Consider the following 26,217-nt stretch of genomic DNA (forward strand, 5'->3'; position numbering starts at 1 on the left):
ACATTTTGGTCACAGATGTTTGTCAGGCAGGAAATTCACAATGTGAAACAACACATCTTTGTGCTAAAGCCAGAACAACTAATAAAAAGAAGGGGAGCAAAATCTCAAAACACCTGGAACCATTCCCACATTAATAATTGATTTGATAACCAGAATGTGACAAACAATATCTGTCAAAATAGGTGGAATACAAATGAAACCAGGTTATGAAACTTGGATTGGTTATTGTCAGATCAGCCTCCCCTATTTGGACATATATCGTTTGTTTCAGGTGTTTGAGATTTGGTCCCCCTTATTTTGGCTTTAGTATAAAGATGTGCTATTGCGCAAATTCTAAATGACTTTTAAAGGTGTACTATGAGTTCCTGCATGGTTTCAGCGCAATTTCGTTTTTGTCTCAAATCGTAGGCATCTCTCCTTGATCCGCCAGCTGCCTGCCCCCTGAACACACTGTGAAAAAGCCCGGTCTCGGGAGACAACACAGGGGTCGTAAACGTCAAACAAACACTAGAGGCACAGCCTGTGCACCAAAATACAACAAACCACTCCAGCCAATCACCGACAAGATGGTTGGGGGAGGGGTGGGGGTTAGTAACAGTTAGTCAGTTAGTCATGACAGTTACGGAAACATGGGGGGGAGGGGCGAGCTTGCTCTGTTTTGTTTGAAATTTACTTGGAACGTCAAAAGAAGTGACCATGCAGGAACTCATAGTGCACCTTTAATAAAATCTTCAAAAGAAAATGCTAATTAATGTGCATTTCCACCAATTACTGTTATCTGAATATTAGGAGTTGAGATGTTAAAGCTATAGTGTGTAGTTTCTGTCGCCCCCATGAGGAATTCTAAGTAATGACAACAACACTGTCGGCGCGTCCACATGATACAAGCCTTACGTGATCGCGCACCACCACCACCCCTCCTCCACGCAGTTGCTAGTAGCCAAGGAGGACACGGAGGATTAAAAAACCATGATGGACTCTTCAGAAGACGTAATTATCTTATCTTGCGTGCGGGAAAGTCGCCAGACGACACAATCTTCTGAACACAGCCATACGGAGAAATACAGAGAGAGCTGTGTGGAGCTGATAGTCTTAATTAGCTTTGTAGCAACTCATTTGGCAATGGCTTGAATGTAACGGACGTTCATTAATATCAAAAAGTTACGCACTAAAGCTTTAACAGTTGGTGGCGCTAATTTTACAGTCGGGTGCCATTAAACTATTGCAGAAGACAACGCAACAAGATTACGTGAAATGATGTGGAAAACATGATGTGAATATGGCTTCTCTCTATCTTTCCCGTGCGTACTCAGTGCAGAAATTGTCTCTTTCTTCGTCATGACTTATTTGCTAAGCCTGTTATTTTTGTTTTTTTCTTTAATAGATGGTTATCGGCCAACTTTTCCACCTCAGACAACCGTGAAAACCTTTTTCCGATAATTCAACTGTTTTTAGAATTTACAACGTGTCCACTCAGAAGTTTTTATGCACAAATTGAAAATGTGAATACAAACAGGTGGATGGGATGTACTTCATGAGTCACTAACATTGTTGTGTCTCTAATAAACTCAGCGCTGACAGAGTGTGGGAATTCAACCTTTCTTTCACAAAATTGATGTTCTTGAGAAATTCAACTGAGGTGAAGCCTAAAACAGAAAGTGACTTTAAATTTATCTCGTGATCTACCCTGATTATTTGGAATGTATCAGAAATAGCGAAATCATTTAAGGGAACATCCTTTGACTGGACTTCAACTGGAACAATCAACAGCTCAGCCCTACAATCTACACAGAAAGCACACCTAAAGCGAAACGGAGGATTCAAACAAACAGATAAAACATGCAACTTTGCATAAACAGACACATACAGCAGGAACAAACTGTTCAGGGAGCACATTCAATGAGACTGGTGTCATCAGCCAAGCGAGTGTAGGAGAATACTGTACATCAGTTTACAAAAAAAAGAACGACCAGCACAATGACTTTAAGGACGTATTTACACTTTGCTTTAAATATCTTTAAAGAGAAAGTCCCTGCCAATCAAAATCCATCTCCAAATCCCACTCAGTCAGTTTTGCAGTGGCTAGAAAGTTAATAAGCAGCGTTTTCCCCTTGCGAAAGTGGTCCGTGAAGTAAGCTCTGCATAAAAAGCAATATCAGGGCAGCTCAGTTGAGGAGGTGTCATGCAAAAAACGTCGACAGTGTTTGTGGAGTTCTCACAAGTTAATTTCCCAGTTGGACATCCATGTTTCAAGCATACGTCAGCATAGATTTCACTGAGTGGGCCAGCTTTAATCAGTGCTGCAGTGTCGGCCACGGTGGAAGTTCCTGTGATCAGTTTGGCCTCTGCACACAGTAGATATAACACAGTGAAACGTATCCAACATAGAAGTGACAGAATGAAATGTAAAGAAGTTCAAACAAGTCCACCTAAAGTCCGCCTGCTGGCATTGCTACTTTTATTGGTTGTATAGTAGGATTATATTTTGGCATGTGTCAAACTTTAAACTGCAATGGCATCCACTTCCATAAAGTTATGTTTGTAAACCTAAAGTCTCATATCAGAGATGATGAGAAAGCTGCTTTTATTGAGTTAAAATTCTACTCTACCTTTTTAAGCGAAAAAAGGTGTACAGAATGTATTTCATGCATGTACCGTATATGAAATACAATAGGTTTCATAATCACGATTAGGTCTAAGTGATACTGCTGGGTTGAGTCAGTTCTGTTTTTGTCTTTTTTTGACAGTTTTTGTTACTGTAGGGGTGTAAAGTGATCAGCGGGAGCCATTAGGACAACAGAGTTCAAGCCTCTGACAAAGCGAGAAAGTTCTCTCTCTGATTTTGTAAAGTATGCCATCATTAACCCTCGGGAGGGAGGGAAGGTGGTGGTGGGGAAGAGGGATGCTGCAACAGGCAGAATTAAAGGGAATCCCTGACATAAAAACATCCGACAGCCCCTCTTCAGCAGTGGGGCCAGGAGGGGTGGATGGGGCTGTATAGCAGGGCACTGGATGTTAGAGGTGGTGTTACATGGATGCTGTGCCTGGATCGGAGGGCTTCGGAGAGGACGACGTCACACCACGGAGCCCTTGGAGGTGGAGAGGTGGATGGAGTGGATGCGCGTGGCCAGAGTTTTCTCCAGGTCGAGGAGGATGTCGGAGCAGATGCCGGGGCTGGACGCGGGGCTCTCTGCAGGAGGAGGTTCGTACAGCAGCTGCTTGAAGCCGTCGAGTTCAATCAGCAGCACCATGTTCTTCAGGAAATAACCCTCGATGAAAGCTGTGAGCTCCGAGGCACCAAGGAACTACAGCGAATTAAGATGGAGAGACAATGGCAGAGAGTTTTGAACTATTCTGAAGGGTAATTTGTATGTGTCAAAAGCATCTTCAAATTATTTTGATAGTACAAGTTTTATTTGTAGGAAAATTAGGCCTTCCTGGTCAAAACTGATGCAGTGTTGTGTTGCTTTTAGAGGGCAGGGTTATCGGCATGCATTGCTGTTTGTCACAGAGTCTTTTTTGATACTCCTACAATAACAATTTGACCACTTTCACGACAACGCGTCTAACAAAGAATACAGAGTCTCCAGCCATGCTAGCAGCTCTGTGAGGCTGTACTTATGCATAGCAGTGCTTTGTGCTGAATGCTAACTTTAGCATGCTAACATGCTCACAATGACAATGCTAACATGCTGATGTTTAGCAGGTATAATGATGGCTATGTTCACCAGCCAGTTGCTAACTTCCTCTGTCTGTTGTTTGATGATTGGCTGGTAGTGTACAGTTGGTTTTCAGAGCTTTTTTTGTTGTTGCCAAAAAACGACGATGACAGTGCTGAGAGTGAACCAAAACAATAAAGTCAGGGGCCGTAAAACCAACAACAGTGAGTCAAAAGATGCTAAACTGCAGAGTCGAGTGATTATTCATCTATGGGTTCATCACTATGAGCAAACCCTTTCACATACAATTAGTCATGTAGTCCATTATTAATATAAAAATGTATGAACAGCTTAACTTTAAATAAAATATATTTTATAGACAGTGTGGTTTGTGTGACAGGTTTGTATTATTTTTTAATAATTATCTGCAATTGCTAATTTGTTGACGTTCTGTTTGAATCTCACCTTGGCATGTTTGTAGAGGTCCACACAGGTTTCCGTGGTGATGTTCTTGGAGCAGATGATCTCACAGTGTCTCTGAAGGGCCTCAAGTTGGAAGAATTTGGCTGCAGACAGGAGCTGCAGGGAACAGTACAGCCACACAGAATGAGGCACAGGAGTTGGGATTAGAAATTATAATACTTGCACTGTTGCTCAGCAGGCTTTGGTTAAGTCTCTCTTACCTCCATGACTTCAGTGTTGCGTATGTGCAAAGACTCAGTGCCTCCACAGTACAGATACTGCATGACCAACTGAAACACAGAACAGTACAGGGTTCAATCTATCGCATCATTTCCATTGTTTATTCACAGTTTTAAGTCTCTGTACACATCTATTGTATGTCTGTCCGTCCTGGAAGATGTTAGTTGCGGCCGTAACTGACTGGATTTTAAAACAAAAACAGAACATAATGACAGTGGCTTTAGATGACAACAAAATTCTTACATGGAAAATATTGTACTTGACATGGCTGATCTCGATACAGGTGTTCTCTGCTGCCGGCCGGTTCTGGAGCAGTGACTTGAACCTGGATGAAACAGAAGAAATCGGGGCATTTATTTATAGCTGTGTAGGAATAAAGGGAAGAAAAACCAATAAACAGCAAAATTCTTCTTTACCTGGCTGAAGCTGTAAACAGCAAAACTTTATGTGCATAAAACGGTTTCCCCTCCACCAGGAAAGTAACATCAGACATGTCCTTGTTGTTAAGGAAGTGGGGGTCTGAAGAAGAGGACAAAAAGATGCAATAAAAACCAAATGAGGGGCGCCTGGGTAGCTCACCTGGTAGAGCGCGTGCCCATATTTGGAGGTTTACTCGTTGACGCAGCGGCCGCGGGTTCGACTCCAACCTATGGCCCTTTGCTGCAAGTCATTCCCCCTCTCTCTCTCCTATTTCATTTCTTCAGCTTTCCTATAAATAAAGGCCTAAAATGCCCAAAAAAATAATCTTAAAAAAAAAAAACAGCCAAATGATGCCTCATTACTCAAGTCTCCTAAACGTTGGATGCAGAACAAAAGATTAATTTAATGTGGTCATTAATTACTCTGAGTGTGATTCATCACTCAGCTATCAGTGCAGCATTATCAAAAGATAACAATTCCCATTTCATTAGTATTCTACAAGGCAGGCAGTTGAAATTGATGTCCGGTTCATTGAGCTGTTTCTTAAAGATTATCCTTGAACATCCTGATAAATTAATTAGCTGTCAAAGGTGTTTAAATCATTAATTCTCTCCACATACAAAGTAAACTAGTTGTCATTTTATTCTAAGCCTGTTGTTGATCAAACACAAGATGGTGCTGCAGCACAGTCACTGAATGTTTCAGTGCCTCCTCATGCTCTTATTACAGTATATGAAAAAATTAAAATGGGTAAATGTCTGTGACCTTCCCAACTTCAAAGGAGCTTTTAATACCAGATCAGACTGATACATCACATCATTACAGACATGCAAAATGCAAATACCTGCTTCCAAATCATAAATAAATAAATGTTTGAAGTTGTTCAAAGTGAGTTTATAATGTCTCCCGACAGCCTGCAATCGCATACAAAAACATTCATCACTGCCTACACAGAGAAAATATTTAAGACTTTTGAAAATTACATTTAAGACTTTTTAATAACTTCAAAGACCTTTTTTTTGTTGTTGAGGAAACTAAATTGAATGATTTTTAAGACTTGTCGTGACCTGCAGATACCCTAAAAGAAAAAGTTAATCCCAAAAACTGCAAAATACGTAACAACTATATATATATATATATATATATATATATATATCGGCTACTCCAAGCTCCGTGCACTGGCGCCACGGACAGAAGGCACACACCTTATCTAAACACACTGCCCACACAAAGATGACAATTAAAATGGAAAAGTATCTCTTTAAGCAAAGTTTGAGTGACCTCACCAGTTGGAGACGTATTGGCCCAAAAACAAGAATCTCTCGGCCTGCCACTTTAATTATATAACCCAGCTGTCAGTCCCTCATCACACAGCTTCATTTTATGCAGTAAGTACAAGAAAATGTTGAGCAACAGTCACTATTTTTAACTCGCTCTCTTACCTAAGCGCGAGGTCTGCTTCTTCTTGATCTCTGTCAGTTTAGGGATGGGGAAGGGCCCGTAGCACTGGGTGAAAATGACTGACAGCTGCTGGCTTATCACCTCGTTCTGCAAACAGACACCAACACAAGTGAGGACGGAAACTATATACAGATTAGAGTTTTCTGGCCTCTATTTACCATGAGCTTACATTTTATGCAAATGTATGATAATATGGTTTGGAGTGCAACTAAATATATGCAAAATGAGTGTTAATGTCACCCTAACACACGAGCACAGGACAGTTTGTATTCCCAGCAAACCAGCCTTACTTTGTCGGATGTTTCAACAAGCATTTTGTTTACATGAACATGAAAGAAAGCCCCGGTGACCTTGCTAGATCGGAGGATCTGGAACATGAGCGGCAGGCCGTGCGTGATCAGCTCCTCTGTGTACTCCTCTTCCTGGATGCAGCTGAAGTCTTTGAGCAGGCCCTGGATCAGCGGCCGGCGGTGCTGGATGAAGCAGGTACGCAGGGACTCGAGCCAGGTGTGCAGTGTCCAGGGAACACCTGGGAATACCACCACATGAACAGTGAATACACGCTTGTGCATGGCAAAGCCGATCTAAGTCAGAGCAGTTTCAGGGGCGAGAGAACCGACCATGTTTCCATCACTTTGTGGTGTTTGTGTGAGTTGAAGGGCGATTGCATGGTGAGTGTTGGATTAGTGGAAAGTCGGAGGCTCCGGCGGGAATATAAAGACAACACTTGAATGTAATTAAAGAATGTCAAGTTGAAAAATGTCTGCAATGTTCTGCAACAGTATGATGAGTACTGGATGATATATGTGAGATTAACATAAATCATGACATGACAGTGATGGCTCTGCTGAAATGATAAGTTGATTAATGGAGTAGAAAGTTGTTGTTGTTTTTACAATTTTTGTAAGTAATAATTTATCCATTTCCAACTTCTTAAATTTGAGTATTTGCTGCTTTTCTATGTTTCATTTAAAAATAGATTTGCTATCTTTGGGTTTTAGACTCTTGGTCGGACAAAACAAGCAATTTAAAGACATCAGCTTGGGCTCTGGGAACTTGTGATTTGTCATTTTCCACTATTTTTTCATTTGAAAGGTCATTCTGGACCTTGAAAACAGTTGTTCACAAACAATCTCACCACATGGTCCATTAAGAAGCTACAGCCAGAATATGGTTAGCTTAGGTTAGCACAAAGACTGGAAACAGTTAAGCTTTGATCATACTTCAGTACAGACATGGACAGCGGCCGCACTCACACTTCTATACATACTACAGTCGGGAGTTTGCATACGCTAGTCTCGCTTTGCCAGCTCTTCCTGTGGCGAGTACACACTGCATTCCGGGATGGGAGAAAAACGTGCTCTGGTTTATTGGCATTTCTTTAAACCAATCACAATCGTCTTGGGCGGTGCTAACCACCGGGAAAAGCCGTGGTGCCTCTGCAAAATAGCCTCAGGAAGGAACTTGTTTTGGTGGAACGTGTACATTTAAAAGTTGTTTTAGTCGTGCAACAGAAAACTCAGATTGGACAGATAGTCTAGCTAGCTGTCTGGATTTATCCTGCAGAGAATCCATCTAAGAAAAGGTTAACCATAGTCCTCAGAAATCAACCAGAGTCTGAAATGCCAACACAAAGAAAGCGGAAGGCAACGGATATCTGGCCTAAATGAGTGAAATCCGGCGGAATTTCCGTCGGCAACAGAGCAATCCCGGAAGTGGAACGTCAAGGATATAGATTAGCATACACAGACACATTCCACACATGCACACTAGACAATATGATGACATGCTCCTGACTGCAAGAAGAGGGGTTCCTTTGTTTGTCGTATTTGGCTGAACAACATGAAAATTTCAAAAAAGAAAACAGTTTGTGACTTTATGGAAATAGGATCAAGGACGGAGAAAACAGTACACGCATACAGTGCACAAAACGAGGGTCCAGTTTACTTTTCTTTATCATGTAAAGTTGGCGCCTCTGGTGTGTACAGCCCATGTGGGCTGCTTGAGGGCATCAGCACAGGGGTCTCGCCAGACTTGGGCAGATGATGAAATTAACGTCACTTAAACCCTCATGGAAACCATGAATTCACTAACAAAATCAGCTTACCAGCATCTCTAAATAGTGCTAATTAACACATTATATAGCTCCATTGTTTAATCTGTACAAACACCAAAGTATAAAAACAAAAGTCGTGGTTTTGCAGGGGGTTATAATGACATATAACATGTTTATTAATGAGCTTTAGAGGAGCTGGTAGGAAGATTTTGTTACCTTTGGACAGAGCCAGGCTGGCTGTGGCCCGTTTCCAGTATTTATGCTAAGCTAAGCTAACCGGCTGCTGACTGTAGCTTCATATTTACCGTACAGACATAAGAGTGGTATTCATCTTCTTCACTCTTGTCAAGAAAGAGAGTATTTCTCAAACTAAAATCTTACAGATGAGTAAACTCCATCTGCTGAGGATTGTGTGATCCAACCAAAAGGTCCAGAACAGCTACTAAATGGCACTTGTGGTGAGATTGTCAGTTAATACTAATCAACAGCCACATTAAGTCTTATGCCAAATGAACTTGACAATGTTAGGGTGAAAGCTGATGACTGCCACATGTACAGAATGAGCACTACTCAAGGACTCTAATCTTCACGTTAACACCTTTGACCTCAGCTATTATCGCCTCGGATATAAAAAGTCCTTTTTCCTGCAACTGTTTAATGGTTGGATGATTGCTTAGAGTGTGTACAGGACAGCACAGGACGGGACAGGCACAGCATGAGCACATCTCCAGGACAGCTGGAGGCACCAGAGAGCGATGCATGTGTGCCAGTGAAGCATGTATTAGTAAATCTGACCTAAGCTGCGGATGTCTATGGTGATGTCCACATGGCCGTGCTCTGCGCTATGGTACATGGCCTCTCTCAGGGCCCTCAGTCTGGCCTTTCCTGTTCGCAGTGTCCCTCCGCCGTTGGCCTGTGGCGCCAATCTCTTCACCGCGGGATCCGAACTCTCGGCCAGGATCTCCTCCAGGGACAGAACATCCCCTTTTTCCTGCTCCGACTGGGACAGGAGCTTACGAAATACATTCCTAGAGGGAAAGAGGTAAAATAAAATAAAATCCAGACATAGATTAAAGGAAAGCAGAGTGATAAGACACAGTGACAGATTGTTTTATGGTCAGGGCAAAATGGAATCAAGCTGTGGGGAGGGGATGACAACACTGCAAAACCCCTAGCATGGCCTGGTGGCTCTTGTCAAATCATAGGAAGAGAAGTTGTGAAGTGGATGATCACAGAGCGGAAAATTGTTCTAAATTAAGCATACACGTACTGTGTTAACTCCACATTAAGCCCATCCAGCTCTCTAGCTCTGATGACACTCAAAATATTCTCATGTACTTAATTAAGCATGATTGTGTACTCTGTTCTGTAGAGTCTAAATATATGAAGCTGAAACTGATTATCTCCTCTGAAAAGAACAGAAAGTAAAACATTTTGCAAAATAGAAGAAAAAAATTGCAACGGAATGATGCAGCATGTTAACGTACACAGTGTGAACACATTCTGAGGATGCATCACTGCACCGTCTGCCTCAGTGAGGAGGGGCTCGTTTAGATGCCAAGTCAAACACAACATCATATCCTGTTTTTGGGATTGTTTGATCACTGATGACAAGTCGGTGGGAGGCTCACAGCCGTCACTTTGAAGATGTTTTATCTCCACTAACAGTCCTTTGGGTTCAGGACATGAGGTCCTCCATATGAGAAAATAGTTAAAGGAAATACATTTACTAACTGCCTTACTGAGGGTAAGATGAGAAGATCGATATTAGAAACAGCTCTGTGACATATTTAGCCTAGCTTAGCACAGAGAACGGAAGCAGGGGAAAACAGATACAACAGAACTCCAAAGTCATATTTACACATATATTTTGTGCATTTAACATGTAAAACTAAAAATGTGAAATGTTAATTTCATGAGCAGTCAGATTACCCATTGGAGCTTCTCAATGACCGATAACAGCTGAACCTCGTGGTTGCACTGAAGCCCTGTCCTCAGACTCCTCACCATGAAGTTGCTGGTTTTGTATACTTCTCTAAAACTAAACAAAACCCAGGTCATTTTTGGATACATTGGTGGCTAGCTTACAAGATACAAAAACAAGTCTGGAGCTGTTTTTTTGTTGAGCTGTTTCCTGCATCTAGATTAATACTAACTTTGGTTAAACATGTCTTGGGCCAACCTCCCTAACAGCACAGAATAAAACAGATATTAATATTCTTGTCTACAAGACTACAAAAGTTTGCAAACAAACTTACTTAAGTAATGTACCTTTGCAATTTGGTGTCTAGATGTGTCTTAAGTCATATTTCTGAAAAAGTTTAAAACTGCATATAAAATGTAAAAGTAAAAGCGTAACATTTGTAAATACTGCAGCCTAATTCCTAATTCTTCTTCTTTTTTGCCTTATATTAAACTCTTACGCCCCACCATCTCACAACCAATCCTAATGCAGTTTGAACCTGCTCATGACATGCTGCAGCATGATCATCATACTATAATTGATTGTCTTAATAATGCTGCATTGTGTTCCTGGCTAATACTACTCCACTTCCTGACAGGTCTTCACTACCCTGAATGTTAATGGGCTTTATCTTATTCAGCTGCAGGGAAATTATGTCAAACTGAAGCTATAAGTGCTGCTGAATAGACTGCAGCACTTATTGTCGCCTACTGTCTGACAGGGAGACCCAGATAGCTGCCTCTCATACTGCAGGATTTTGTGAGAGGCAGATGGACCAGGGCACAGTGTGTAAATGGATCAATACTGTGGTAATGGATATATCTCTGCTGGCTGGCACTTGTGTGTGTATGTGTGTGTGTGTGTCCCTGTGTGTGTGATTGCCTGTATTACCTGTGACCGTGTGCTGCTGCCAGGCTGTATGAGTTCATGTCTCCCAGCGGGGCAGATGAGATGCCGTTTCGACACACGGTCCCGATCATGGGGTCGGCCCCTCTTTCCAAAAGCAAACTCACCAGCTCAAAGTTACCTAACCAGGATGAAACAGATGAATAAAGGGTGAATACACCAAAATAAGGCTTACATTTGATGCGTTTAAACTATCTGTGTTGATCAGTGGTGGAAAGTAACTAGGTACATTTACTTAAGTATTGTACTTAAGTACAATTTTGAGGCACCTGTACTTTAAAGTCACTATCTATCGCCTAATGAGGTAAAAAAAAAGGTGATTGAGTCTATGACCTACTGATGGAAGCCCGTGTATTTGCATTTGCAGTATTACAAACTGGGTGTTTGTGGCGACATTCCCAGGGAGAAATTACAAGAGGCGCACAGTTAGTGATGCGTTTTCCATTGGTCTGTCAGAGAGGGTAGGTAGAGCCTACGCAACAGACTTGCTCTTTAACTCATACAGTATGTGTGTGAAGCAGCTTACTGTTATTTCCGGTCACTACTAGCGTTGCGAGCAAATGGTTCCAATGTCCGAACAAACAAAGAAAAGAGAAAAGCTTCACACAGTTTGGATCTCTGGGAAGTGAGATCCAACACACCTGCAATTATGTAATATATAATAACAATCTGAGCCTGTCAGTGGCAATAACAGCACTTTTAGTGGATGGAAATTGGCAAAGACTTTTTTTTAAAGAATAGTCACTTAGACAAATACATGGAAAAATAGGGTCCAGGTTAAAATACATTAAAATGTTAGGTATTTCCATTTAATATTATTTTATACTTCTACTTTACCACATTTCAGAGGGAAATGTACTTTTTACTCCACTGCATTTACCTGACAGCTTTAGTTACAGGTTACTTTGTCTACTACGGCTTGAGAAGTTACCAGGTGATGAAATGTAACTAAATACATTAACTTAGGTACAATTTTGACATCTTTGTACTTTATTTCCCATTTTTGCTACTTTATACTTCTACTTCCCTTCATTTATTTGACACCTATAACTACTACTTACTTTTTATATAAAAAAAGCATATGATATATGATAAGATACAGTACTGTACTACTAATCTACCCAGTAGTATACAAAGTATCTACAACTGGCTCCACATTGACGAGCTACTACAGCTGTGAAAGTTTTTTTTGGGTGCTCTGCTGAGAACAAAACAACTCATAACTAATTCTGGATGCACTCTGCCAAGCATTAGAAGAACAGAAACTACTGTAGGTCCCGGTTTAAAAGTGATTTAAATGCTTCAATGCTGATCTTATCTTATACAGTAAAGGCACTGCTCATTTAAAATCAATTGATACCCTATTGCTTACTCAAGCTTTTATACCCTTGTAAAGTTAATGTGACAGTAAAAAAGGAGTCACAGAATGAGCCTGAACCTGCATGTAATTATTCTGTGATCACTCATTGCTATTCATTAAATACATTTGCTCTGGGATTGTGGTCTTTATTTCATCTACATTATTTATTTTTGAATGAGCAGAATGTTAATAGTATTCATTATCTGTGGCCGTGTGTTTTGAATTACTCGTTACCATGTCAACGCAGCTGACTACACCTTCCTTGAGGTCACTCACTGTAACATGAAGATTCACTGCTGTGATGTCAACTTGTTATGTTAGAATTCACTTTTAAACACTTTCATTGGGATTACTTAAAAAGGCAGCAGTGTAGTTATTTCTTATATAAATAATGAGTTAATCATTGGGCAAATATATGCCACTTAAGCTAAATATATTCCTTTGTTGACATGGTTTTGTTGAGAAGATTGATAGCACTTTTGTGTCTGAGCTGTGAGGGGAGAGGGGCGCAAAGTCTGCTCAGGTCTGTATGGTAGAAAATATGTAGCTGGAGCTAGGAGACTGTTCATTATTTATTTAAGGGGCCACCAGAGGAGTTTTGGGACCTTTAGGCTAAAAAGACTTGGCCCTCCCCTCGCCAGTAATATTTTTTCTAAGACCCTCCAAAATGATTTGTAAAAGAGGCATGACCCTCCCTTTGTGTGCTAGTTTGCGATTAGCAAAGATGTACAGATGCCATTTGATTTTTTACAGCCATGATGTACAGGAGTTAACCTCTGCATTCTCATCTTACACATCACAATCCTCTGTTATGGTGTGGTGGCCATTTCAGTAGATTTACTCACTAACATTGTTGTGGAAACACAATAAGCATGGAAACTAAATGCACACTTCCTGCATTACTGCATTACTTCAAATACTACGTCACTCTGCTAGTAAACTAGTATTCATATGAAATAAAATAATAAAACATTGAGACCATTCAGCAAAGGACACTGGGATATAACTAATTCAACACTGGTTGCTATGGACTTGTCACTAGGCTTCCTCAGTCATGTATATTTTAGAGATGCCTCTCCAAACGCAGAAACGAAGCGCAGTCACACCATAAAACGTTAAGACACGTTGAGAAAAAAGATCCGTATTTTGCCGTAATCCAATGACACGGAAAAAAAAAGTAATCCACAGCGATCAGTAGATCCACAAAAAGGTAAATGACACGGTGTATCCAGCCAGGCCTATACGAGCGTCACATTCACCAGCCAGCTCCAACCAGGTGAACGAGGCCTCTCCACTTCGCCTTTTAAACAAAGTGGAATAAACGTATAAAAGTCCAAATCTACACAAAACCCGCAATCAATTAGTAAGCTGACAACACATTTATATACATGGCATTTAGGAAACCTTTATTGCAAGGTTGGCACGGCAAGATGTCCAGACTAGTGCAACAGTAATTTTCGTTTTTTGCGTCCTGCTGCTCCCATCCTCAGCCAGGTAATATTTTTTTACTAAAGCAGTATATGAAATCTGATGTATTACATACCACCATTTAGTTGTTTTGTGTTATTTAAGATATTTATAAAATATCTTGTCATGCCAGATGTAATTTTTCCACTCATTTTTTAAACAATGCAATTACCCGTTTCAGCCACCAGGGGAGCAGTGCTTCCCCTGTCCCCCAGCAAACTCATGGGTCAGACCCATCTGGTAGCGAAGGAGGGCAGAGACTAAGGGCCCTGACACACCAACCAGAGGGGCCGACCGTCGGCAGAAAAGCCAGTCGGACTGATCAGTCGGGTCCCGAGGTCCAAAAAATGCCTCAGAACACACTGAGGCGACTTGAGCGTACACTCTGCGCGTGCGCAAAACGTAATACGTCTCCATAGCAGCAGGCGGCTCTGCTCTGTATTTTTGTTATTTACCAGAAAATGAAAACCGGCAGCTGATTGGACGAACGCGTCACGTGGTTCTTTTTTCTCCGGAAATTCACAGCCAGACTGTCATGGCGACTTGTTCAGAATACGATCTCATATTGTACTAAAATAGTTCACCGAAACGTGTTTCTGAAAACATTTTAAGCGAGAAATAGGCCATGCAGTTGCTGAATCTGTCTTCATTTCAGATTGACAAAGGTCAGTTTAAAAGATTTTCGTCAGATTTTGAGAGGCTCATCCGCTCCCCATTTCCGGGTGAGTCCCGACTGCCCTGTCCCCGACTGAACATGTCGGGTCGGCCCAAATGAATGCCGACGGCTCCTCGGACGGACGACGGCACGGGACACACTGAACAGACTCGAGTCACGGACCTCGCCAGACGGCCCGACGCCCGATTATCGGGCTGGTGTGTTTTCTCTCTAAGAGCTACATGAAAAAATATGCAACAAACAAGCCACTTTGAAATTGAATAAGTGAATACAAAAGTTGGGTGACCCTACCACCTAGACTAAAAAATGTTGGGTGACCCTCCCCTCAACAAAGAATAAAAAGACATGACCCTCCCCTATATTCCTCTGGTGGTCCATTCCATAAATACCGAACGGTCCCTAGCAGCTAGTTAGCTTACCATTAAGACTGGAAAGAGGTGAATACAGCCCTGTCTCTGTCCAAAGGTAACACAATCTGCCTATCAGCACCTTTAAAGCTCACTTATTAACACATTATATCTTATTTGTTTATCCCATACAAAAAAAGTGTAAAAACAACTATTTGTAGTATTACAAGAGTTTCCACTGGATGCCTAGCAATCTCACAGTGAATACAGGACTTCTTCAGTTTGTGCATGTTGAACACTAGTGTTTAAAAAGTGTTAATTTGTGAGCTTTAGAGCTGTTGGTATGCACATTTGTGGCCTTTGAACCAAGCTAGCTGTTTCCCTCCTGTCTCCAGTCTTTATGCTAAGCTAAGCTAACCAGCTGCTGGTTTTAGTTTCATATTTCGTCAATCTTCTCTTCTAACTCAACATTCGGCAAGAAGGTGAATGTGCTTCCCCAAATGTCAAACTGTTCCTTCAGATGCACATATGGTTCTGCTTTGACGGACAATTCGAGTCAGTTTAAAGCTCATTTTGATTGTATGAAACTGCAGGTTCTTTCATAATTGGCTGCACAACTACACAACACAATCATGAGATGCAGCATTTATAATTCACTGCATTCTTAAATCTCTTATTATTAAATTATTATTATTATAATTGAAAGTGATGAAATAATTAGATGATTAAAAGCGGAGCGAGAATGCCTTCTGGTGAGCTTATGCAGTAATCAAGCATGTCATGACTAAACCTTTCAAGGCCGTATCAAGAGTAAGAATACTTGGGTCAAATATGAACGTGAAAGAGAAATCCACATCTTTTCTGCCTGTATGTGATTACCTGCAGCAGAGGCCAGCTGAAGCGGGGTCTCCGTGTAGTTCTCTGCCCCATCCTGCAGGGCGCCCTCCACATTCGCTCTGTTATCCAGCAACAACTGTGGCGGGGATGGAGAGAGGTGGAGAGGAAGAGCAGGAGGGGAAAACAAAGAGTGGGGAGGAAGAAAACAGGTGAGGGGAGACAGTGTTACACTCAGGCTTGGCAAAAGGGAAAAGCCTCAACTGTTGGAAAACTAAATCACCTCGTTTAGAGATTGTCCTAGCTCTGGACACACACTCCTATCTTCACTTCCTCACTAGCTTGTTATTGTTGGTGATGACTTGCCTGAGCTGAGAAAGAACAAATCAAAATGGTTTCTTTTTCTACCTCAAAAAACCTCTGATTGCGTTGGTGCAGATTAATAATTGAAAAGAATCCTGAGGGCGACGCTGTTTATCAGGCTTTTAGCCAGTGTCAGCTCATACAATAAGTACTGCAACACAATATATTATATATTAAAAAAAATGAACAAAACACTGAAATTTGGCATCCCTGAGGCTGTGTATCAGGCTGGCTGAGCTCTGCTCTGTTTAGTTTGCCTCCGGAGGTTTCTCCCTGCTGCTGTCGGTCCAATCCTTAGATTCAGTTTTGGTGAAAACAGGGGGCTGGGTGACTCATCTACACACATTAAGTGCATACATTATTAAAAACATACTTAAGGTGGAGAGTTTGCCTTGATCAAATCCTCTCCACATAATTACTGCACAGACAGGATCAAGGAGGAGAAATAAAAAAGACAAATGGCATTATTATTATTATTATAATGATGCACCATAATAATAATAATCATCATCATTATATCCTCATTTTGGTGCAAAGGTCAGGGCAAAGGGTTACAGGTCATAAACGTCACTACCTGCACGACAGGGATGTGTCCCTGTAACACGGCGAAAGTGAGTGGCGTCCCCTGGCGTGTTTCAGGATAAACTGAGGGGTGCTTGTTTACTGTGCTTGGCACCTGGGAAGTCATAGGTGAAGTTCAGGGAGAGAGATATACATCCATTAACATTCACAGCTCAGGGCGGGAGATGGGGGTGAAGGGAGGAGCGAGAAGCAGTATGCAGCAGGAGAAGTGTAAGCAAAGGAGGGCAGGGTGGCAGAGAGAGATTTTCCTCTTGAGTTTCACAGAAAATCTTGAGCAGCTTGACTTCTATTTCTCATCTCAATCCTCAGTCTTAAGAGTATATTTGCCTGGGTATGGCTCGCATGACCACCCTTTGTACTATCTGCCTAGCTCCATCTTTAAATAGTGTTTCATTTCAAAGGGGAATGAAACCAGAGAGAAAACACAACATTGGCAAAGACTACAAACACTGTCAAGACGGTTGGTGCTGACTCATGAACAAAGCGGCGTCAGAGTAAAATGAAACAGCCATACAGCCCCAATGTTGCTCTGTGATTTCTAAAGTGGCTTTATCACAGAATAAATTACAAAAATTATTTCTAAATGTCGCCTGGAGGAGGCCTCTTTTTTTCGACAGACGTTTAATGTAATGTCACATTTCATTTGAGCCCTGATGCTAAACAACAGAAGGAATGTTAGGGTTTTTGTGTTCACAGCGATGATGAATTATTAATTAGGCTATAATATAAGGCAGTTTCAGCAGAAACAGGGAGTCCATTGTGACTCTGAGAGGGATTTAAACAAAACATTTTAAATAGTGGAATTTTCAATCAGCGTTATGCAACATCATCTGCTTTACTTAACTTATTAAAGGCCCAGTTCACCCAAATTATAATCGAGAATGTTAGGCGTATTTAGCCATGCAATAGTTTTATATGGTGAGGTTTTGAGATTTCTGTCGCCACCTTAAACAGTGGAGGTGACTGGGAATTCACTTTTTGTTGAAAGTTTCTAATTCACAGTAATGTGTCACAACCCACAGACCTCGTTCTGGACAGTTTTTACCCCAACAATTTTCTCCCAAAGAAACAGTCCCCATAAAACCTGTTGTCAGTAAACTCTGGGGATTATATATTATTATTATTATATCTAGCAAAGAATGTTAGGGGTTCACTTTTATCTATGAAGCCATCATGAAGCATGTTGAGAAAAGTCAGTACTCTCCTTTTTTTTAGTAACACACATCTATATCATAAGACATCTCCACTGCAAACCTGCTGCTCACTGTGATTGTTGCTCTCTGTCACAGTAAATACAAGAATGTAAAAACAGCGACTGCGCGGCAGTAGTCTGCTATTCAGCAATAAGACAAGACAAAATTGAAGTTATCTGGATTATACTGTAGTTACATAAGTACGTGCATAGCCCACTGTAGCTCTACAGCACAAGGTAAATGAAAGAATGTAAACACAATTAGCGTTGGGAATATAATTAAAGCATCAGATGGCCTGATAATGTACTACACGACAGTAGTGCTGCTACGGCTTGCTTTAAAGGAACACGCCGACTTATTGGGACTTTAGCTTATTCACCGTAACCCCCAGAGTTAGATAAGTCGATACATACCCTTCTCATCTCCGTGTGTGTTGTAACTCTGTCTGACGCCCCCAGCGCTAGCCTAGCCTAGCACAGATCCTGGAGGTAACCAGTTCCAACTAGCCTACTGCTCCGAATAAGTGACAAAATAACGCCAACATGTTCCTGTTTACATGTTGTGATTTGTATAGTCACAGGGTGTACAAATAACAAGGTCACATAAGACACAGCCATCTTCTAACTGTATACAAACTGGGAACTATATTCTCAGAAAGGCGAAGCACTGCTACTTCTGCTACTTGGGCGGAGCGATTTGCTCGCAGCACCTGAAGCCCTGTGGTGAGGAGCAGAGAGTTCACCTGGAGTTCGCTCAGAGTTGGAGTAATAGAGTCAATAATTACTAGATAGTAAAAGCATAGTGACCTTGTTGTTCGTGTACAAATCACAACATGTAAACAGGAACATGTTGGCGTTATTTTGTCACTTATTCGGAGCAGTAGGCTAGTTGGAACTGGTTACCTCCAGGATCTGTGCTAGGCTAAGCTAGCACTGGGGGCGTCAGACAGAGTCACAACACGCACGGAGATGAGAAGGGTATGTATGGACTTATCTAACTCTGGGGGTTACGGTGAATAAGATAAAGTCCCAATAAGTCGGCGTATTCCTTTAAGTTTAAATCCAGTAGATGAGACGGGTTTTGAGGAGTTCAACAAAAAACTTTTTAGAGGCTTGAAGAGGTGGAAGTAACAAAAATTGTGAAAGAAACAACATATTTTCATAGTCATACTCTTACCCCTTATACCCCTTTAATCATCCAGTTTGACCCTTCAGATTGGCACCCCTTGTGGGGTGACCCCCACGTTGGGGACAACTGATCTAGTTAAACCAGGACATTGTTTTTGGAAAGCAAATGTCTATTTACCTCCATTGTATTGGTGTGCTAGCTGAAATCACAGATAGCATAGACAACGTATCTCAAAAGCACTTAAAAAGATCTGCATGGCCAGACTCCATTAGAAAAACATGAGAAAATATGTTGCTTGTAATTTGGGTGAACGAATGCTTTAAACATGTGTCAATCACAATGGACGCCTAGATGAATTATATAGGTAGCGCTTTGCTTTAGAGTCAACACGCCTGCACTGAATACATGCACTAAACCAATGGAGCAATCACAACAATCAACAATGAGGTCACTATGGTGGAGGAGAGACACTGAAGCATTTTTATTCTTAATTATTTTTACTGCCAACTAAGATTCAAGCAGCTACAAACACACACATAGGACACACTGCAGAGACAAATAAACAATAAATAACAATAAAGCTTCACTGTTACTTTCACTGTTCTTAGTTCAACACAAGTCTGTGGTAGCAAGTTACACTAAGTGCACACACTTGTACAACAGTAATGCATTATTGATGCAGTTTAAAACAAACTGCTGCTGAATGTCTACAGTGTAAAATGTAATAACTGCCTGCACTGAGCGACTATCAGTGGCTTATTATACTATATCATTGTTACTGTGCAAATGATCCTCTTTTACTGCTTATCAGTGCACTTCATGTAATAAGCTGCCAGGAGAACAGACAGCATGCCGACAGCAGGTGAGACAGTGAAGACAGAGAGGGGGGGAGGGGGGGGGGGGGGGGAGAGCAACACAAAGTGGGTTCATCGTTTTCACACAACAAATGTAAATGAATATTTTGGACAAAAAAACAACAACCAAAAATGTGGAATCAATGTGACATTTTAAACAGACTAATGGTGTCTCGTGAACACTGACCTCGCTGTTGATGTCGGCTCCGGCGTCGAGCAGCATCTGAACCATGGCCTCATCACCGCGTACACAGGCGTACATGAGAGGGGTCATTCCCTGTGGGAGGGAGGGAGGAGGAGGGATACAGGGTTCAGGCTGGGTTATTCATTTCTGCAATGTACTTTTGTAGAGAGGAAAGATGATGAACTGTATTTCTTCAAGGAGATCTTTTTTAGCCAATCACAAACTTAATCTATTTTTTATTTTGAAAATGGTACACGGTTTGGATTTGAACAGTACAGTAGTGCCATAAAATTGTGATTTCTAGGGAATTGGTTCAGTTCTAAACCATAGTTGCGAATGCATATACTTGTACTTTGCTTGTGTATTACCATATTAGGCAATGTTATACTTCTACTGCACTACAGTTGAAGGCACGATATGTAATTTTCTGCCGCTAGGGGTCTCTCTATCAAAACAATAACAAAAGATGGAGTTTGGTGACGTTGTGAAATAGCATGGGATCATGGGAGTTGTTGTCTTCACCACCGTTGCCACCATTGCAGTTAGCTTCTCCTGGTTAGGATTCTTCAGGGTTTTTTTTACAAGGAGCCAAATTATCCGCAGGGGTCTCCTCCTCTCCAAAACAAATGGACCCAGTGATTTAAACCAGTAAAAACACAGCAGTTTCACGTTAAAAATCTGTGTTTCTCTGACGCTGTCACACGTAACAGTAATGGATGGTTACCTTGAATACAATTACGTATTTCTCTAGGTCTGAACATTGTTAAAAACATTTCGGATAATGTAAGTACACAACTCACCAAAATATAAACATAGGTCTAGTCGTTTTTACATTGACAAAGAGGCAAAAATTGTACTCCACTAAATTTATTTGAAAGCTATAGTTACTAGTTATCTTACCAATTAACATATAACCATCCCATAAAATGTGATGCATTGTTATAGATAAAATAGAAAAATAATTACTTTCTTACATTAAGAGCGCATTAGAAAATTACCTTTTAATGGCCAGTATGAACATGAGGAATGATTACAGCAATTTTCATATGAACACCTGACTATTGTTGTAAAACAGACTTGAAAATGTGTGAATTTATCCTTTAAACCAAACAAAAGCTCTGAAGCATCATCATACACTTTATTTGAGGTTATGAGTGGCAACGGTGCCCACAGTAGAAGATCTAGGATTGGATCATATATAGATCCAGGGTCAGTTTGCCATCATACAATATCATCTAGTCATAGTCATATCATGTCATAGAAACAAACAACAACATGTTGACATGATCATACATTAAGAGTTCCCTAGTGTTAATGTGCATCCTACAGAGAGCTAAATTATTGTACAAATAGAATAATTATATTACACATGGCAACACTGGCAGGTTTAGAAAATAGTGTTATACCGGTATGTATATGTTTTTCAAACTTCAGTAACACATTTCCAAAGATGTTTTCTCAGTGAGGAAGGATGTTTGCTTTTGGTATGTTCATTAACACATGACTTGATTGGAGTACTCTTTTTTTAAGCATTCAACGCCCGAATAGTGTACTACTCGCCATTTCTCTTAACTATACCATGAAAAATGTAGATGTCAGTGGGATCAGCAAAGCCCTAAAGAGAATAGCAGTTCTATAAGGAGCTCACCAACAGCTGTGCTCGTTAGCTCTATAGAAAAACAAACACAAAGTAATTTAGTGTCCAAGTCTTTCTTAGGTAATGTTCTTTAAATCACATAAGGAACCTCTTAAGTGCCGTATGTTCACGTTCACTGCTGGGCTACTAATGAGCCCCAAGACTGAAAATTGCACTGACGTATACTCACAGTATTCATATATTACATAAAACTCATTGCCCATTTTCATCCCCATCAGTCAGAGACATTCCCAGCAGTTTCATGGAGGGCCTAATTTACCAGACATAATCCTAACTGCCTCAAAATAACCGTGTCTTTCCACCGAGAGCGACAGCATAGGTGGGCTGTGAAAATCCTAACATGCTAACATGTTATACAGTATCTCTACATGCCACCATATGCACACAGAGCACTCTCTTGAGCCCGACACACCCACACACATTATGCTCTCCGAGCCCCATCTCTCCTGAAGCCTCATCTAAGTGTTATTGCAAAGAGAAAAATAACAAAAGAACTATATTAAAAGCAGGTAGAGAGTTATTCCCATTTATCAGACTATCTGGCCTAAAACAAAGCACACGCTAAAGTGGACAAGCTTCCATAAAACAGCCTTTAATCATATGTCCGATCTGGGCCATTATGTTCGACATAGGCCTTTTATGACTCGCTCATAACACACCAAAGCACTTTATGTTGAAGACTGATATCCCTTTGTGGTGATTCATTCTTAAATATTTCCTGGACACCAATCTTTTTAATCAGCAGACAGCTAAAGGGCAATAGACGGCGGACCATGATGATCATTGTGATGAGTTCAAATGTGTCTCAGCAGCGATGACAGATGGCAACTTTTACTTTATAGCTCCTGTAATGCTGTCTGGTCCCCAACAAAAAAAAATTTCAAGTGAATAAAAAGCCTGTATGTCACTACAGCTTGTTATATATGTGAGGAGTGAGGCAGAAAAGTGTCAGTCAATACAATTCTGTATACTCATAAGGACCTGTAAATACTGAAAATAAAGTCAGGTCTGTTCCAGTCAAATCATCCGACTGAATGTGATATTAATCAAGCGGCCAGGAGCTGGGGATAACAAGAAACCTGAATATTTTCAAAAAAATATACTTTCATGTTAGAAACAAAAATGGAAAAAGGGGCTTAGTGTGTGTAGAGTATCTGACTGTAGACCTGCCAAGAGCTTCTTAAATTAACTTAACCAGGCACAGCTTTCTGACCACGGAAAATCAGATTGCACGATTAGCTTCCACTTAGCAGCGCAAGGAATGACCAATATTTCCATTGACTGGGGAAAGTAGAAAACCCCAAAAGACATTAACACTTGGATGCAGTAAGATTGAGATATCGAACCAGTCCAGGAAAAGCGTTGAGGTATCAGGTGCAAATGGACCATTAGATCATTCCTTTCTGCTTCATTTTTTGGATAAACAGTAGGGTTATAAAACACAGCTACTATCTGTGTTCATTTCACAAAAATATTTCTATTCACTGGAAGTTGTTGGAAATCGTCGATACGGCTTCATTTTCAGCAACTATTTTAATATAAATTGATTAATCGTGAGTCATTTTTCATGCAAAGTTGCCAAACGATGATTGCTCACAGCATCTTTATTATGAGGATTTGCTGCTTTTATTGTCTTAGGTGGTAATGAATGAATACTTTTTTATTATTGTGTCATGCATACAATAAAATATGCCCAGCCCACATAGGTTTACAAGACACCATTACCTAGGACAAAGGACCAGATGCCAAAGTAACCACATACCCTAAACAAATAAACCTTCTAGTCTTTTTTGCCAAGCTTTAGAAACAAAAGTCGCCAACTTATAAATATTAAATTTAAACAACCGCTCCAATTGGTCATCATCCGCCGGACAAAACAAGCTATTTAATGACATCCCATCGGGGTTTAGTAAAACGGTTAACTGGAAAATAATCAGCAGATTAATTGATAATTATTATACGGATTGGTTTTTGTTATGATTTCTAAATGGATTTATGGACGTTTATCTTTGATGATCATCAGAGATCCTGACACTACTGTAAAGTGTGGGTTCAGCTGGTTGTTGTGGTGTCTGTGTTTCAGTGTGTCTTAGTAATAACTCTGACACTAACTCTGAAAAGAAGTAATGTGACATTTGTGTGGGGTGAAAATATTACAGCAAATATTCAGATGCTGCCTATATCTGTGCATATTCGTATACTGTGTTTGTATTCCTAGGCCTAACAATCGTAAACACAGACACAAAGAAACCAAGATTCTCTTGTAAATCATGTGAATTTTGAAAAGTTGTATCATGGCATGAGAATTTAGCACATTGCATGACTCATAGGGAGCAGCCTGTGCTCAGCCTATGTGTGAACAGAGATGGATTGCCAGGTGTACTTGTTAGAAATTCATTGTGTTTAACTCTCTCTGCTATCGCTGTGTAGGTGTGTGATGTTAATGCTGTATGTACATGTAGGAGTGTGTGTTAAGTGCCGGACCTGTTCGCTCATGCTGTTAATGCCATCGGGCCCCAGCAGGTTCACGGCCTGCTTGACCAGGTCCGTCCGTCCGCAGTTGAGCATCCTGAAGCCCAAATCCTGCAGGAACTTGGCCTCTGTGGAGGCGGCATCCAGCTTTCTCGTGGCACAGAAACAATCCTCCGCTCTGCAGATGGAAACAGCAGATCCATTACTGTGATGAAGTGGGAGCTTATCTCAGAAATGGATTTTTAGATCTGTGGATAAACACCTCTATTGCACACTGAAGGAAACTTAAAATGACAGCTACTCTGCTTTCCCCAACTTAAAGTCTTGAATGTTATAAAATCAAGGTCAATTCACTTTGCTTGCGTCTCTACTTTCTTCCCTTCCTAAAGTAGCTTTTCTCCAGGTAAGGCTTTTGCTGTGACTCATTATTACTCATGCATGTCTCCGGTAAAGCCTCTTAATCCGAGCTGTGTGCAGCTGTCCTTTCCCACAGGGGGGGACAAACATCATGAAACCGTTTCATGATGTTTGTCAAATTTTACTTGACAATTATACCTGACATATATAGCGAGATGTTAACTGGCAATTCACAGCTCTTAGTGTTTCATTCATTATTTCTCTGCAAGTATTTGAGATGTGATAAGACGTTTAACCCACTGACACCAACATGACGTCGCTAAGTGAGCTGCTGTGTGACAAATATTGTGCACGGCTACGTGCCTGCTGTGGTGGGGAGAGAAGAGAGAAGAGAAGAGAAAAGGGGAAGAGAGGGGGAAACAGGTGAGACAGAAACGTGCGGAGAGAAGATTTATCCCCAAGTCACGAAGCCAGCCGACTGGCTGCTGCTGTCCATGAAAGAGGGACTTTATTTCGTAACTGCTAAGTCTCATGAACACACTTTTAAGTTCGACATTGCAACAAGATTACAGCCATGCTTGCAGCTCTGTGAGGCTGTACTTCAGCTAAATGCTAAAGTTACATGCTTATGTTTAGCAGATTTAATGTTAACCCCCCTAGTTTAGCATCTTAGCATGCTAACATTTGCTAATTAGTAATAAACACAAAACACAAGTATAACTCCTGCTATCAAAGTTATATAGGGACCGATCAATCAATGCCAGGAAGTGGCAATTTACTGATGATACATGACAATACAAGATCCACACCAACCAAAACTGTATTATACTTTAATTATACACATTTATAAGCATGCTTTTGTGCTGAATATAGCTTTGACTCATCACTCTGTTTCTCTGTATGCCAGTGTGGATATCTGGCTTGCATGTTATAATTAGTTCCAGTCCAACAGAGGGCTTTATAGATTTATAGGAAAACACTTTTTTGGGGGAGAATCTATGCCCTGAGAGATTTCTGAGTTAAGCTACTGGGCTTATGGGCAAAATGTTATGATGATTAAACACTTCCAGAAGCAAGAAGGACTCACTCCATCTTCACTCACTGAAGTTTAACTAAACCTGTGGGATTATTTCCGCCTCAAGAGCAGCTTGCTTGTTGCTTTGTCATAAGCATCACATCCTTACTTTATTTGTCGTGGTTCACAGTCCACACCGGGGAGCAGCAGCCTGGCGGCCTGCCTCACGTCATCGCTGTCCACAGAGAAGCTTCGTCGATGCTCGGTGTGGGCGACAGCCACCCGGATCCACTCCATCAGCGGAGGCAGTACCAGGAACGGCCTGCATCAAATGGGCAAATCAAATCCGATTTGTTGAAACTTAAAGGAATGTAAAATGCCCTTATACACAAGCAATAAGGATTCAAGTAATTCAAAAATAACTTACCAATGTACCCTTTAAGTATGAAGAGGTTTTAAAAAACTGATAAAAAATACTTTAAAAGGCCTTGAAAGTTTATAATTTTTATCGATTTCCTACCATGACTGATGGGATCCCACATAACCACACACTATTTTCTA

At 40.9% G+C, this 26,217-nt stretch overlaps 1 protein-coding gene across 3 annotated transcripts in view; it reads right to left on the bottom strand.

Annotated features, from left to right (window-relative positions):
* Positions 1-1,475: 1,475 nt before the first annotated feature.
* The window catches only part of btbd11a (BTB (POZ) domain containing 11a), a 181,582-nt gene continuing 156,840 nt past the window's right edge, over positions 1,476-26,217 (bottom strand). The window contains exons 4-17 of one of the 3 annotated variants that reach the window (XM_031313555.2): positions 25,826-25,978; positions 24,297-24,462; positions 20,159-20,248; positions 16,789-16,890; positions 15,897-15,990; positions 11,153-11,288; positions 9,094-9,326; positions 6,533-6,771; positions 6,224-6,329; positions 4,778-4,880; positions 4,605-4,686; positions 4,343-4,411; positions 4,125-4,238; positions 1,476-3,305 (exon numbers count right to left, since the gene is read on the bottom strand). In XM_031313555.2, the coding sequence (XP_031169415.1) occupies positions 3,075-3,305; positions 4,125-4,238; positions 4,343-4,411; positions 4,605-4,686; positions 4,778-4,880; positions 6,224-6,329; positions 6,533-6,771; positions 9,094-9,326; positions 11,153-11,288; positions 15,897-15,990; positions 16,789-16,890; positions 20,159-20,248; positions 24,297-24,462; positions 25,826-25,978 (1,918 nt within the window). In that variant the 3' untranslated portion in view covers positions 1,476-3,074. The remainder of the gene's footprint in view (positions 3,306-4,124; positions 4,239-4,342; positions 4,412-4,604; positions 4,687-4,777; positions 4,881-6,223; positions 6,330-6,532; positions 6,772-9,093; positions 9,327-11,152; positions 11,289-15,896; positions 15,991-16,788; positions 16,891-20,158; positions 20,249-24,296; positions 24,463-25,825; positions 25,979-26,217) is intronic. The other 2 variants (XM_031313556.2, XM_031313557.2) reach the window with 2 other exon arrangements.

Source organism: Sander lucioperca, chromosome 20 (genome assembly GCF_008315115.2).
Source record: "Sander lucioperca isolate FBNREF2018 chromosome 20, SLUC_FBN_1.2, whole genome shotgun sequence".
Taxonomy (NCBI): Eukaryota; Metazoa; Chordata; class Actinopteri; order Perciformes; family Percidae; genus Sander; species Sander lucioperca.